At 30.9% G+C, this 14,020-nt stretch overlaps 1 protein-coding gene across 4 annotated transcripts in view; it reads right to left on the bottom strand.

Annotated features, from left to right (window-relative positions):
• Window positions 1-14,020, bottom strand: part of LOC127070776 (uncharacterized) — a 113,263-nt gene that overhangs the window by 35,713 nt on the left and 63,530 nt on the right. For 2 of the 4 annotated variants that reach the window (XM_051009191.1, XM_051009192.1), the window contains one exon: window positions 810-1,033. In XM_051009191.1, the coding sequence (XP_050865148.1) occupies window positions 810-1,033 (224 nt within the window). Of the gene's footprint in view, window positions 1-809; window positions 1,034-1,313; window positions 1,421-14,020 lie in introns of those variants that run through there. The other 2 variants (XM_051009193.1, XM_051009194.1) reach the window with 2 other exon arrangements.

Below are 14,020 nucleotides of genomic sequence, written 5' to 3'. Positions count from 1 at the left end.
TTGATCGATTACGGTAATTACGTGTCTAGGGAACACATCGATCGAAATCAAAAAATACGAGATGCTTCCTGGCTCATTAATCATCACGAGTATCGCAAAAATGTGTATGGCTTCCTGGATCGAAATTGAACTGATGAGCTGAGAAAAAATATTATATATACGTATATATATATGTGTGTGTGTGTGTGTGTATCGAAAATAGTTTGAAATATATAACTATCCGATAAAGAGTTAGAATGTTTAGATCGAAGAACATCTAATAATAAAATGACATAGAATTACTTTACCTAACATTTATACTTTATGCGATGCTATTCTAAATATCTTGACCTAATTTCTATTATGGGATCGAGATGATCAAAATAGGAGATTTTCGTCTTGCTTATTTCGAAAAATATAAAGTTTCGATCGATTTCGTATATCTCATCGATATTAATAATTTTCTTTTCTAATAATATTTCAAAGAGAATTAGTTTTTAAAACGATTTATAAATTCAATATCGAGTTTCATAATCCTCATCGACTTTTCGATATCGATTTTTTTTTAATTAATAATAATGTACTAAAAAGAGATATATTTTGAAAACGACATATCACGTATGATCTATTCGTAGGGATTACTGTAATATAAAATAATTCATTCAGCAAATTACGTAAGTATGTCATATAATCATTTTGAAAATCTCATTAATTCGACGAATATCGTAGCGCTCGTAAACGGGATAAATTAGATCGTTGTGTGCGAAATGATTATTGTTATAATAATAATAATAATTATTATTATTGCATAGGCATTATTAAAACATTACCTTGTAACTGCCAACCGCATGTGCGCCATCGTAAATGTAAAGATGATCGTTACAATCCAATTGAAGTTGGTCGAATCGTAGCATGAAACGCTGAAGGATGCTGTGCGTTTGAAAGGTGATGGCACAATCGAGATCTCGTTCATGTTTAGACGTTAAAACGGCACCATCTATTTTTCTATAGAGATCTTGCATGAAATTCCTTTTACAAATATCGCTTATCTGATCTGGAACAATCCGAAAGAGAAACAAAAAATAATTTCGTATGATTTCACTATAATAAATAATATATATAAAATATATAATATATATATAATAATTAATATATGTATTATATATACATAGGTATATATTCTAAACGTTTCTAGGCTCACGCTATAGTTTTACAATTTAAACGAAGACCAATCTGAAAAGTATCGTGAAAAATTATCTTAAAAAACCTTTTGACCCACACCGAATATATATTTATATATAATGTAATATGCGTAATTAATTTCGAATACGTACGTACATGTAAAATTTTGTAATAATCCTTAGAAGATTTTATAAGAGAGAAATATAAGGAATACACTTTCCTACGATGTTACTCCAACGAATAATGAAATACGACTGAGCTTGTCCTTTTCATTCGAATGATATTGTCGAGGTCGAATTCCTTGAAACATTACTCATAGGACATACACACCAAGACGTATACGAGAACATAAACAAAACAAGATAACATACCGAATTCTCAGAAACTTTCTATTGTATATCTTCTTATTGTTTATCTATAACAATATCGTGAGCTTGTTTTGTAATGTCATTTACAACCACTACATATAAGAAAGAAATCAAATGAAAACAAAAAATAAAATTATATTATTATACAGATTAAATAATAAAAATTTTCCTGGAAAAATTACTCATAAGACATACGCACGAAAACTCATACGAGAACATCAACAAAACAAAATAACATACAGGATTCTCGGAATCTTTCTATTGTATATCTTTCTATTATTTATCTATAACAATATCATAAGCTCGTTTTGCAAAATCGTTTACGACTGATACAAATAAAAAAGAAACCAAACGAAAATACGAAATAAAATTATAATATTATGCAGATTAAATAATCACAATTTTTCCAATTAAAATACCTATGTATATTTTTTTTTATAATAAAAATTATTTTTTTTATAAATTTATTTTTTTATTTGAATTTAATTTTTCTTTTGGTTATATAGTTATACGAATTAATTATCCGGCACACGAGTTTCAATTAAGATGAAATTATTGCTTTCTCTTCCTCTTTTTCTCCCTCTCCCTTTCTCTTTCTCTCTCTCTCTCTCTCTTTCTCTGTCCCTGCATAAAGTGAGAAAAACAATTGAACGAATGCATTTCATTCATGTTAGGTAACATCATTTCGGTGCAATTTAGGTGGAATATGAGGCATTGCGAGGTTCGTGGTAGCCATAATACTACACAAGAGTAGAACGAACCGCGCTCGCAACTTTGGATATTTGTCTCTACGTATCCTCCTCGCGCTTCGGTATACTGCCGACAGCAAAATTACTTAGTTCTCGTCTGTTGTTTCCAAACGTACCTATATATTCTATGTACATATCTATCTATGTATGCATTTATGTATACATTTATGTATCTATGTATATGATACTTATAGGATGAAACATATATCCAAAGTGCACCAATGCTATTTCCGACATATTCAAAGTTATTCTCTAAAGATTTTAATTAATAGATATATACACACATAATATAGATTTGTTATGGAAAATTCGATAAAAATATATACAATCAAGGTTTTTTTTTTAATGTTATACCTATATAAATTTTATAAATTTGATTTTGTTTCATTATCTTTTTTCAGCTCTCAAATGTATTTTTTAAATTTCTCGTAAAAAAGAAATAGTACATTGGATTTGTTAGCGATCGTTTATCTATCTCTCTTTTTATTTTTTCTTTAATTTTTTTTTTACATTATGTGATATATATATATAAAACATCGCGCATCTGTGGCACGTTTGAAATTCCAATAGAAATCGAACGATTTTCGAGTTCTCGCGAATGAATTTATTTAATAGATTCGAAAACACGCAATAGGAAAGTAACGATGCTGTTACCGAATATGAGAGAGAGAGAGAGAAAAACTGGTTGGTATTAGATTTTACCGTATCTACAAAGTTCGATATATATACATGAATGAAAGAAAATGAATGAAAAAAATAATTATAGTGTAAAATTATAATTCACATTTTTTGAGTTTACAAAAATAATAATATATTATAATTTTATAATTTTCTTTCTTATGATTTTTTACTTATATAAATGCAAGTATCAATTTACTTACTTGTGTTTATGTGTGCATATATTAAATTGTATTTAAAAATAAAAATTCTGCAGTATTTCGAACAGTTATAAATTATTTCTCGTAATTATCTTCGTTCTCGTAATTACGTTTATCAAAAACAAAAAAAAATAATAATAATTAAATTGTACGTTCAAATGTTATAGAATTATGAATTAATTATCGTGATTATCTAATGTATATTAAATAGTATTTAAAAGTAAAATGATGTAAAATTTTCTAATCATATTATTACTCCTACATAATCTCCTCCGAACGATCTACGAAATAAACTAGCGAAAGGAAAAGAGAACAACTCAAAATTAGTCACGAATTAGTCATTCTCGCTAGCGGAAATAAATTCGTCGATTTGTCGATTCGTTCAAGTGTACCAGACGTCGATGCCTAACGTTCAAGTTTGCTTGTTGGCAAGCTGAGTCGAATTATCCGATCGATTGGTAACCGATTGATTCGTGCATCGTCGAGAGATAATGGATCTCTGCTTGGATCTCTTCGTGCATCTACGATTAATACCGGTCTACTGAATTCAACAAGATAAGAGAGATATAGAGAGAGATAGAGAGAGAGAGAGAGAAAGAGGAATCTACTATTTTTTGTTTCAAACCGAATTTAAAACATGGTTAATTAATACGTAGATGGGCAATGACCTATATAAAGAAATTTTTTTCTAAATCATTAAACATGTAATTGCAGATTTCGAAAAAAAAATTGAAATAAAAAGAAAGTATAAAAAGAAAATTAAAATATATATATATATGCTCACGATACTTTCGCGTGTCGAAAGTGATTTTTCATCGTAATAAAGATAAGCCGAGTATTTCTTCTGAAATTTTTTCACAAACGATTATATAAGATAACAGAGGGTGTAAAAGAAAAATTATTCGTATGCATGTGTTTCGAGAAGAAGAGGAAAAAAAAGAAACAGGAAAAAAGTAAGAAGAAAACGAAAACAAAAAGAAAAGAAACAATAGAAGGCAACAATAAAATGTCTGGAAAAAATTAATTTAAAAAGTATTTAATCCGCAAAAGTCTAATGAAACTTAAGATGCACCTAAAATCGATATGATTTATTAAAAAATAGAAAAAATTCGTAATGGAACGACGATAATAGATTGATCCAGGAAAATTCACGAATTCAAAGTCCCTCAATTATATCTAGGATTACGCGAAGGATTTTAATTTTACGTAAAGAAGAAAGAAAAGAATAAAGTAAAGGAAATAAAAAAAAAATGGAGAGAACAGAAAAAAAGGAATTAATTTTTCCATTCGATCGAACTTGTAAAAGAACACGTTGCTTCTTCCGGATTGAAGCAAGATTGAAGATCGAAGATTCCACGATGCGAAAATTCTTTGGAGCGCTCCTGGTCCAACGCGGTACCAGTTGAAAGGTAAAAAGCATGTTACGAGACTGGTCGAGAAAAGAACAAGAGAGAAAGAGAGAGAAACAACGACGGGACCAAAAGGAAGAAGGACAAGGAACAAAACTGTATTGAAAAGTTTCCTCTTATTTCGTAGTAACGATAGCGATGGGTCTAACGCTATAGTTTTTCGAAAGAGTGGAAAAACTCTAGTGAAAAAACACAGCTGCTGGATCAGAACCTATGTTTTACTTACTCCCTATGTGGGCCAAAACTCTTTTACCGATTTTCGATACATAATACGTGCACGTAATACATACGAGAATATATACTTAAGTATATAACATAGAGGACAAGACTATTTCATTAAAAAAGTACAAAAATACAAAACACAACGAAGAAAAAGAAGGAAGGAAAGAAACAAAAACGAAGTGCCAATCTCGATTTTTCCAACTATCACAGATTTTATATCTGAACTGATAGAATCATGAAAAATTTCATCAAAGTGAAATAGGAGATAAGATCGGTATCGGCTTGACTTTTTCAAGAAGAAACATACTCGTTCCTGAATTTGTATGCTTTGAATGAAGACCTTCGAAAGAAGAGTCGAAAGTTTGACGAAAAAGTCGTGTTGGAAAACCTTGAGGGAAATCTTTTTCCTCATGTGGCTCTGTTCTCTCCTCTCTCTCTCTCTCTCTCTCTCTTTCTCCCCTTTCTATCTCTTTTTCTCTCTCCTACACATATACTCTTTCTGGCAAGCAAGTAGTCCCTCTCAGTTCGTGCCACCCTTCGATGTGACCCTCCCTTATTTTCTCTCTCTCTCTTTCTCTATCTATCTATCTATCTACCTATCTATCTATCTTCTCTTTCTTTCCTGGGACTACGTAAGCCCCCTTCGTCGATCAATATTACTCTCTTCGAACGTAGCATGGCTCGACTGAGCGCCAACCGACCGTATTAAGTTCTGAGCACTTTCCTCTAAGCACTCGAAGGAGCTCCACGCCAAGAAAGTTTTCTTTCGCGAGACGACGCGATCGATTTTATCTGTATCTTAGTTCTTCTTATTCTTCTTTCTCTTCTTCTTCTTCTTCTTCTTCTTCTTCTTCTTCTTCTTCTTCTACTTCTTGTTCTTTCTTGTTCTTGTTCTTCTTCTTCTTTTACTAGTCTAAAGAAAGTCTAAAGAAAGCAGGATCGAAATGGGAAAAGAGAGAAAGGGAGAGAGAGAGAGAGAGAGAGAGAGAGAGAGAGAGAGAGAGAGAGAGAGAGAGAGAGAGAGAGAGAGAGAGAGAGAGAGAGCTAAAAGATTTTATATATATATATAAATATATATAAATTTAGGATAAAAGAAACAACGTTATAGATGCATATCTACTGCAAAAACTTTTTTAAAAGTTTCTTTCTATATACTCTTTATCTCTTTCTTTCTTTCTCTTTTTACCCTATCTTTTTTTCTTTTTTTTTTTTTAAATAATATTGCAACCACTGTGTAATAATTTACATACATATATGGATTCTATCTTATTCTCTTTCCCCCTAATTTTTTTCTTTAATTTATATATTAATGAAAGAAAAGTCATCGAATTAACATTGCATATTTATCATTAATGAACACTTACGATTAATATCGAAAATATTTATTTTCTTCGTGAATCGTTTAATACGTTTTATCAATCCACGTTTTCTCATCAACGAACGTGCACACGTGTGCGTGATTACCTTCAGGAATATGTCGAGAATGTTTACGGCTAAAGTATTACGAGCAAGATCGTAAATTCACTCTGAATAGATCACAACATAGTACGTGATCGTGACTGTACTACTTAGTTTCATCAAACGTTTTATCGCCTATGAAATGCTAATGTCGTAATGTTCAACGTGTATCCACGGTTAATGAAAATATCAAAGAAAGAAAGAGAGAGAAAGGTAGATGTTTTTATGCCTTTTCTTTTTTTTATAATACCAAGAAAGATATTAAAAGATTATATGGGGTCTGCCATTTAACATCTATATATACAATTCTCTCTTTATTACCATTGTCATTACCATTATTATTATTATTATTATTATCATTATTATTATTACTAATATTTTAATAAAATAGCAATTAAAAATCTGCTCGAATAACAAAATAAATGACGATTATTAGATCACACTCACGGTTATCATTTTTAGCGTCCACGTGTTCCAGTCGATGAGATAAAATGATAGTAAGGAGAAGAAGGGCAGGTGAGCCCTTTGGAACGATCATCCCTCTACCCTTTCACACGTATTTGAAAAAAAAATAAATAAAACGAACAAAAAAAGAAAATAATAACGATTTAACGAAATATCATCGTCCCATTATTTTATCGTCAATCTACGATCTATCGATCGTTAACACTCGCGATATGTATATATATCAAATAAAAAATAATATAATTTCACAAAGAAGCGAATGAAACGCGGAAAATGTTTAAGCACGACGTTCGTCGTGCGACTGATCGACCTTTCTCGACTTCCCTGAAAGATTTTAGGCGCGAACAGTCGATCTCTCTCTCTCTCTCTCTCTCTCTCTGTCTGTCTCTTTCTCTGTGTCTCTCTGTCTCTCTCTTTCTCACTGAAACACTATGATAGTCCTGTCGTTCGAATAGCGCACGCGCTGCTTTACGTTACATTGCTGCGCCAGGAGGGTAGAGTACCATGGAGGGTGTAGAAGAAGGGTGCAAGGAAGAATACTGTTTCGAGGGGTGAAAGGACCTCTTCGTAGTACGCAGTCATCCCCACTTTCGACCTACACCCTTTTTCTTTCTCCTCTTTAAAAGGGCATTCATTGTCTCAAAACTTATCTGCATAGTTAATGAACGCATGGATGAACTTTGATAAACGTCTTATAAATATTATAATTATTATCGAAATATATGTGTATGTGTATGTGTCTGTGTATATATGTCTGCATGTGTGTTAAAAATTACAAGTAGAGTATTTATTTATCTATGCATTTTCTAAGCCGAATTTGTAATTGAATATTTCTGAATTAAATCAATATAATGAATGAGATATAAAAAATTTGTTTAAAAAGAACACATGAAAAATAAGAAAAGAGATAATGCATATATAGTCAAATAATTTTTTCGCTTCTGTAAATATATAATGGGTACAGTAGAATATGTGTTAAGGATCATTCAACTATATCGCATCGAGTTTGTAACAATTACGTTTCGGAATGCGGTATAATCATCGGGGTGCACTTTAATTATCGGACAATTCTCCTCTATGCAACGAATCTTGTGTTGTGAACTGTGAACATGAATTTACTTTATTGAGTAATATTCATTAGTGCGTATTATGTTCGTAAACGCGTCGAAAATTTGTATTGATTTTTCCTACGAATGTTCCTCATTTTAGATGAAACATGTACATATATATGTGTGTTTATATATATATATATGTTATTTAACAATAGGTATAATAAAATGATACAGTCAAATGTTCCAAAATCACTTGTTATGGTCATAATTTGCTATATATATATATATATATATATATATATATATATATATATATATATATATATATAATAAAATAATAAAGAAACAGAGAGACAGAGGAGTAATCATGTAAAAAATGATTTGTTAAAATTCCAAATTTCTTTATGATTTTTTTCGAGACGCTTTAAAAATAAATAAAAATAATAAAAAATAATTCTTCGTTGCGTCTAAATATAATTTGTCCAAGGATAAAAAAAATAAATATATGTACCGATGAGATGAAATGTGATAAAATTCGCACGGTCTAACAATCCAAGGTAAAATTGTGTAAGCACGAAGTTTCGTTCAAAAAGATATGAAAGAAACTTTTCTCGGCGCTTTCGATGTCCGCGACTATCGAAGATATAAAATTCCACGAGCGGGAAACGTTCTCCTTTGGAAGGAAACGTCGCGAACAGAGAGAAATGGTATTGGAGAAAATAAAGAAAGAAAGAAGGAAAGAAAAAGCGAACAAGAAGAAGAAGGAGAAGAAGAAGAAAAACAAGTATAAAAAGAAAGAGAATAAGAATAAGAAGAATAAGAAGAATAAGAAGAAGGAACAAGGAATTGCAAATCTTTATCACGAAAGTAGTTCGTACTTCGTGTCGTGGATACAAAAGTCGAGCTTCCATACTTCGATAGAAATACAAATACGTACTTACGTATAGCAAGGAAATAGAAGTGGAGCTAGTGGAGATGGGGATAGAAATGGAAGGGATGGTGATGCTAGTATGGTGGTGCTGGTGGGAGTTCGAGGTAGAGGTAAAGAGACGAAAGAGGAGAAGAACGGTTTTACGAAAGTTGCATTTCGTGCTTGCTCGGAACTCTTCGTCGAGCTATCGAGCCATAGAGAGTAGAACACCCCCCAAAAGACATTATTTCGTGGCTAACGTAACGCTTAGTAATTACGAGCATTAAATCCTCTCCACAGTTTCTGCCACAGACGGCCGTGCAGCTATTTCAAATACACTCGCGGTAATTAAAACTATACTCTCGTCGTTCTGTCTCTCTCTCTCTCTCTCTCTCTCTCTCTCTCTCTCTCTCTGTATTCTATCCTTTTTCATTACTGCAACTACTACCAACCCCGCGTTTCCGATCTTCTCACGAATTTTGCTTCGCAGTTTGTTAATGACAGAGAACGAAGGGACCGCTAACGTAGTCCCTTTTTAACATCGAACGTAACTATTATTTCGAGCTTAAGGGTAGAAAACCTTTCGAATTTACTTTGACTTTCAAATTACGCGCCACGTATTTGTACTCCTCTACTCGCTCCCTTTCTCCCTCTCCCTCTCTCTCTTTTTCTCTCGTTCTACGATATATCCAATGAATTTTAATCGCATGTTCACGTTGTTACATGTATCAAGATATTTAAGATCTTATCAGAGTATTCTCTAGCAAATTATAATATATTTGTTAATTAAATTTATATTCTTCTTTCGTATATAGATACTTATCTGTCTTTATACACAGATATTGCTTATATATATTTTATAACGCGATCATCATTATTTATGTATATGTATTTATAACTTTTATTTTTTAAATACACTGTATTTAAAAAATGGATGTATTTAAAGACTGATCAGTGTAAAAATAAAATAATAATAATAATTACTATTATTATTAAGAAAAGCAAAGCGAATCGTTAAACCGATGATTTAAAAAAAAAAGGGAAAAGAAAGAAAGAAAACGGAAGAATAATTGAAGCCTGTGTTCTGTTCGTCCAACGACGAGAAACGATTAAAACCCTTTTCCTTTTAGGTGGAAAATTAGATTACCGAATGGACGGGCGGATAGCCAGAAAGGTGACGAGATTAAGAAGTCGGAAATTCTGAGGGAAAGTCTACGCGAGAGTTAAATCTCGTTTGAAAAGCAACGAGAGGGAATTATTGTTAGCATTCTTTTTATTTTCTCGATGAGAAAATTGCAATCTCGACGTGCTTCAAGCTCTGCTCTGGCCAAGGCATATTAAAAGGCACATAGCCAAAACGAATGTTCTTTGAATCGTCCAACATCCTACATTTTCTTCTTTTATAAAAAGAAAAAAAAACATATTTTGCAATGGCATTGTAATTAATTAATTAAATGTCCAAAAGGAAGAAGAAAAAGAAAAAATACAACAAACGATAAAAATCTTCGGAGTGATATCTCGTCGATATGAAAACACGGATGTTCTTTGTTTCATAACCAGGTTGCAATTATTTGCAATTATTCATCGCAAAATAAAGAAAAATAAATAAAAAAAAAAATATATGATCGAGCCATCGAATTTTTTAAAAAGAATTATTCCTTTCCGTTCAAATAATTACGAGCTTGCCATTACCGATCGATTCCTTCTCTCTCTCTCTCTCTCTCTCTCTCTCTCCCTCCCTCTCTCCTTCTTTCATTTTCTTCTTTCTTTTTTCTTCTTTTCCTTTTTTTCTTCTTTTTCTTCCATCTTTCTTTCCTTCTATCTCCACGGACGATTAATTCTCACCGATCGACGTTCCGAAGGCAAACGACGATGGTCCAATGTAATTCCAGCTTTTCTTTTGAAGTGTATCTCTCTATCTTTCTCTTCCTCTCTCGCTCACTTTTCCTCTCTCTCTTTTTCTCGAGAAAAATCGATTGTTGAGAATCAATCGAACGTTATCTTATGAAAGATATGATATCTCGTTAATGGGGAAAAAACGTTTTAAAATTTATGACGAAAGGTTTTGCAAACAAAATTTAAATACGTTTATTACAATATTATCTAATCTTACTTACTCCTTCCAATTCAATCTCGCGTTCGATCTATTTTTTATTATTACAGATAATTTCAAATATCATGCATATGTATAAGAGTAGGTACAAACGTATGTAGAGAAAAAAAAAGAGAGAGAAAGAGGAAAAAGAAAAGATAAGAGAGAAAAAAGAGTTTAAAAAGGTAACCATCAAATTATGACAGGTTTTTACGACGATCTTTGAGTAAGCAACGTGTATAATTAATATATGTAGTACTGAAGCAAATAGCAAAGGAAAACATAAAAAGACAAAATAAAGTTTACTGAAATTTTCTCTTCGGATCATTGATAACGGAACGATATCATTCTGAATAATAAATAAAATGATGTCGAAGAAGGATCGTAAACAAGGGACAAAAATGAAACGGTCTAAAAAACCTAATAACTTCGTGATAATAATCTTTATTCGGATTATTTTCGATAGGACTGTAATAATATAATATAATATCATAGCTGGTTTTAATTAATTTTATATATTTTTCCTTTGCTTTCTTCTAAACGAAAAGATGAAAATTCATTGAACGGATAGGTACACTTCATCGAAGTAGGTTTCCTATACCTTTGAGAGAAAAATATTGGAAGGAAATATGAAACAGAGGATAGACAACCTATGCGCATTGATAGCCACAAAAGAAAGGATGAAAGAATAAAAGAAAGAAAGAAAAAGATAGAGAGAAAGAGAGATAGACAAGAAAGATAAAACGTGACAAAGAAAATCCTGCACGATATCTCGAAGGATCGTTTTAAAATACGATATTACCAAAAGCTAAATCGTTTCTTATCGTTTGAGCTCGAAACACTATGTATATGTATAGGTGTGTATATATATATACATATATATGTACGTACGTATGTATTAGGTGGTTACTCTTACCACTAAGGCCCCTACGAAAAATGAGGTCGTGGCCTTACGATTATTGTTTCGGCCTTTACGAGCAATTAATTTAACCTGACGTTTTTATTAGCTACAAAACACCGTACATATGTATATATGTATGTATGTATGTATGTATGTATGTATGTATGTACGTATCTACGACTAATCGATTTTCAAACGAGCTTTTGCACGGACGGTGTTACGTGTTACGCGTTTAAAACGTTTTTCGTCTCGAATAAAGAGTTAGAAAGAGAGTTAGAGAGAGAAAGAAAGAGTCAGGGAAATAGAAAGAGAGAGAGAAAGAGAGAAAGAGAGATAGAGAAAGGCATAACAAACATTGTTGCGCACGTAACGTAACGGTGTAATTCTATCAATTACTTGGACCAACTTTTCGAGATGTGCATTTTAAAGAACCACTAGACAATTATTTTACGTTTCAATGCGCCTTCCCTTCGTCTGAAATAACTCAAAACTTTGTAACACTTTTATAATTATATTATATATACACAGTTACGGTTCAATTAATATACTCGTAAAATGATCACATAAAAAAAAAAGGAGAGAAAAAAGAGAAAAGAGAAAATATTATTCGACATATTGTTTTTTCTAAACATGAAAATTTAGAAATTCTTACACTCTAGATTGTCTAATCTAAGTATATAATTGAATGTACGTATTTGTGAAACTATCGGTGTTAAAAATTGTGTGCGACGTGTGATCTTTTTTAAATCAAAAAAAAAAAGGGAGAAAGAGAAATATTCGAAATTTTCCACAATCGAATTTAATCGATTCGATTTCGAAAGAATATACGTGCAGCCTGTATACCAAATGAATATAAAAAATTTGGAATAAACTTTTTTCTTTTCGAAAACGCGTATATTCATAAATATTAAATACTGTACTAAGTGTTTTTACGATTTCTTATTTAAAAAATATGTGCGAATGAATATATAATGCAGTTTTATATTGAATGATACGAATGGAGGACAGTTTTTTTTTTTTTTATTATTTTTTTTATTTTTTCGATGTCTCGCCAAGCACGAGTAATTTCCACGAATTGTTATAATATAGGACAGTGTACCAAGTTTTGTTTTTTATTTTCTTTTTGCTTTATTTTTTTCTTTCTTTTTTCTTTTTCCTTCACGCAGTTTATACATGTAGGTCAGTTTACGAATAGTATTGTTGTATTTTTTTAAGAATATATATAGGTCAGTAGGTCAGAGTTCGTATTAATGAATTTAAAATGGATAGATTCTTAAAGACGACGTATTACTATTGAAACGAATTATTAAAAAATTCTTTTTGAAAAGAAATTTTTTTTCTCTTCCTTTCTTTCTTCCTTTCTTCCTATATTTAAAATTGATTATTTTGGACGGATGTTATAAAAGAAAATTCTTCTGTTATTAATAAAGACAATATATAATTCTATTCATTGAAGATTTAGTTTCTTTCATATTGTTTTTCTTTTTTATTATAATCGAGAATGATTTATTGTAGAAGGTATTTTTTTCTTCGCTTTACTAACAAATTATTATAACAATAGTTTTTCGACTTCATTAATATGAAACATTCTTTTTAATTTAATAAAGTCAAACAATTAAAATTAAAAGGTTTTTCAAGTTTTCCCTTTTTCTTCCTTTTTATATTTTGTTTTTAAATAAATTATTACAACGTCAAACAATATAATTATATAACTTGGTTAATATTATTTTTTTATTAATAACAAAGTTTTTCCTTTCTCTTCTTTCCTATTCATTCTTTAAAAAACATATTATTAGTATAACAAAACTTTCTTAACTCGGAAAAATCATCCGTTTTCTTTTTTATTAATCAAGAATGCTTTGAAAAGTTAATGCACTATTTTGCATTAGCTCCAGTGTTGAAGTTAGAATAAATTCACTTGGACACGGTCGGTTTTCCCTCACTGTGGAATTTCATTAAGAGAAAAAACTAATTTGTAACGCAAACTATGGCCAAACGAAGGATCTAAAGAAAAGATAGAAGAGAGAGATAGACAGACAGACAGAGAGAGAGAGAGAGAGAGAGAGAGAGAGAGAAGAGATGACAATAACCATAGTGGCTATGATCCAGAAATAACATTTGACTTTCTCATGTTATTCTCTTACAAAAAATTTTCTAACATTCACATAACTTGATAAAACTAATTTCATGAATGAGTTTACAAAAAAAAGAAAAATTAAAAAAATAGAATAAAAGAAAATGAATAATTTTGTTGATCAAGAAAGCAAAAAATCACAATCGCATGTTAATTAAACGTTTTAAGGTTTCATGTTGTTCAGCACCTGAACAAAGTAAGAGAGAGAGAGAGAGAGAAAA

The sequence above is a fragment of the Vespula vulgaris genome, chromosome 19, assembly GCF_905475345.1.
Source record: "Vespula vulgaris chromosome 19, iyVesVulg1.1, whole genome shotgun sequence".
Classification (NCBI taxonomy): domain Eukaryota; kingdom Metazoa; phylum Arthropoda; class Insecta; order Hymenoptera; family Vespidae; genus Vespula; species Vespula vulgaris.
Note: the sequence above shows the minus strand (reverse complement) of the source record. Positions and strands in the feature narration are given on the sequence as shown.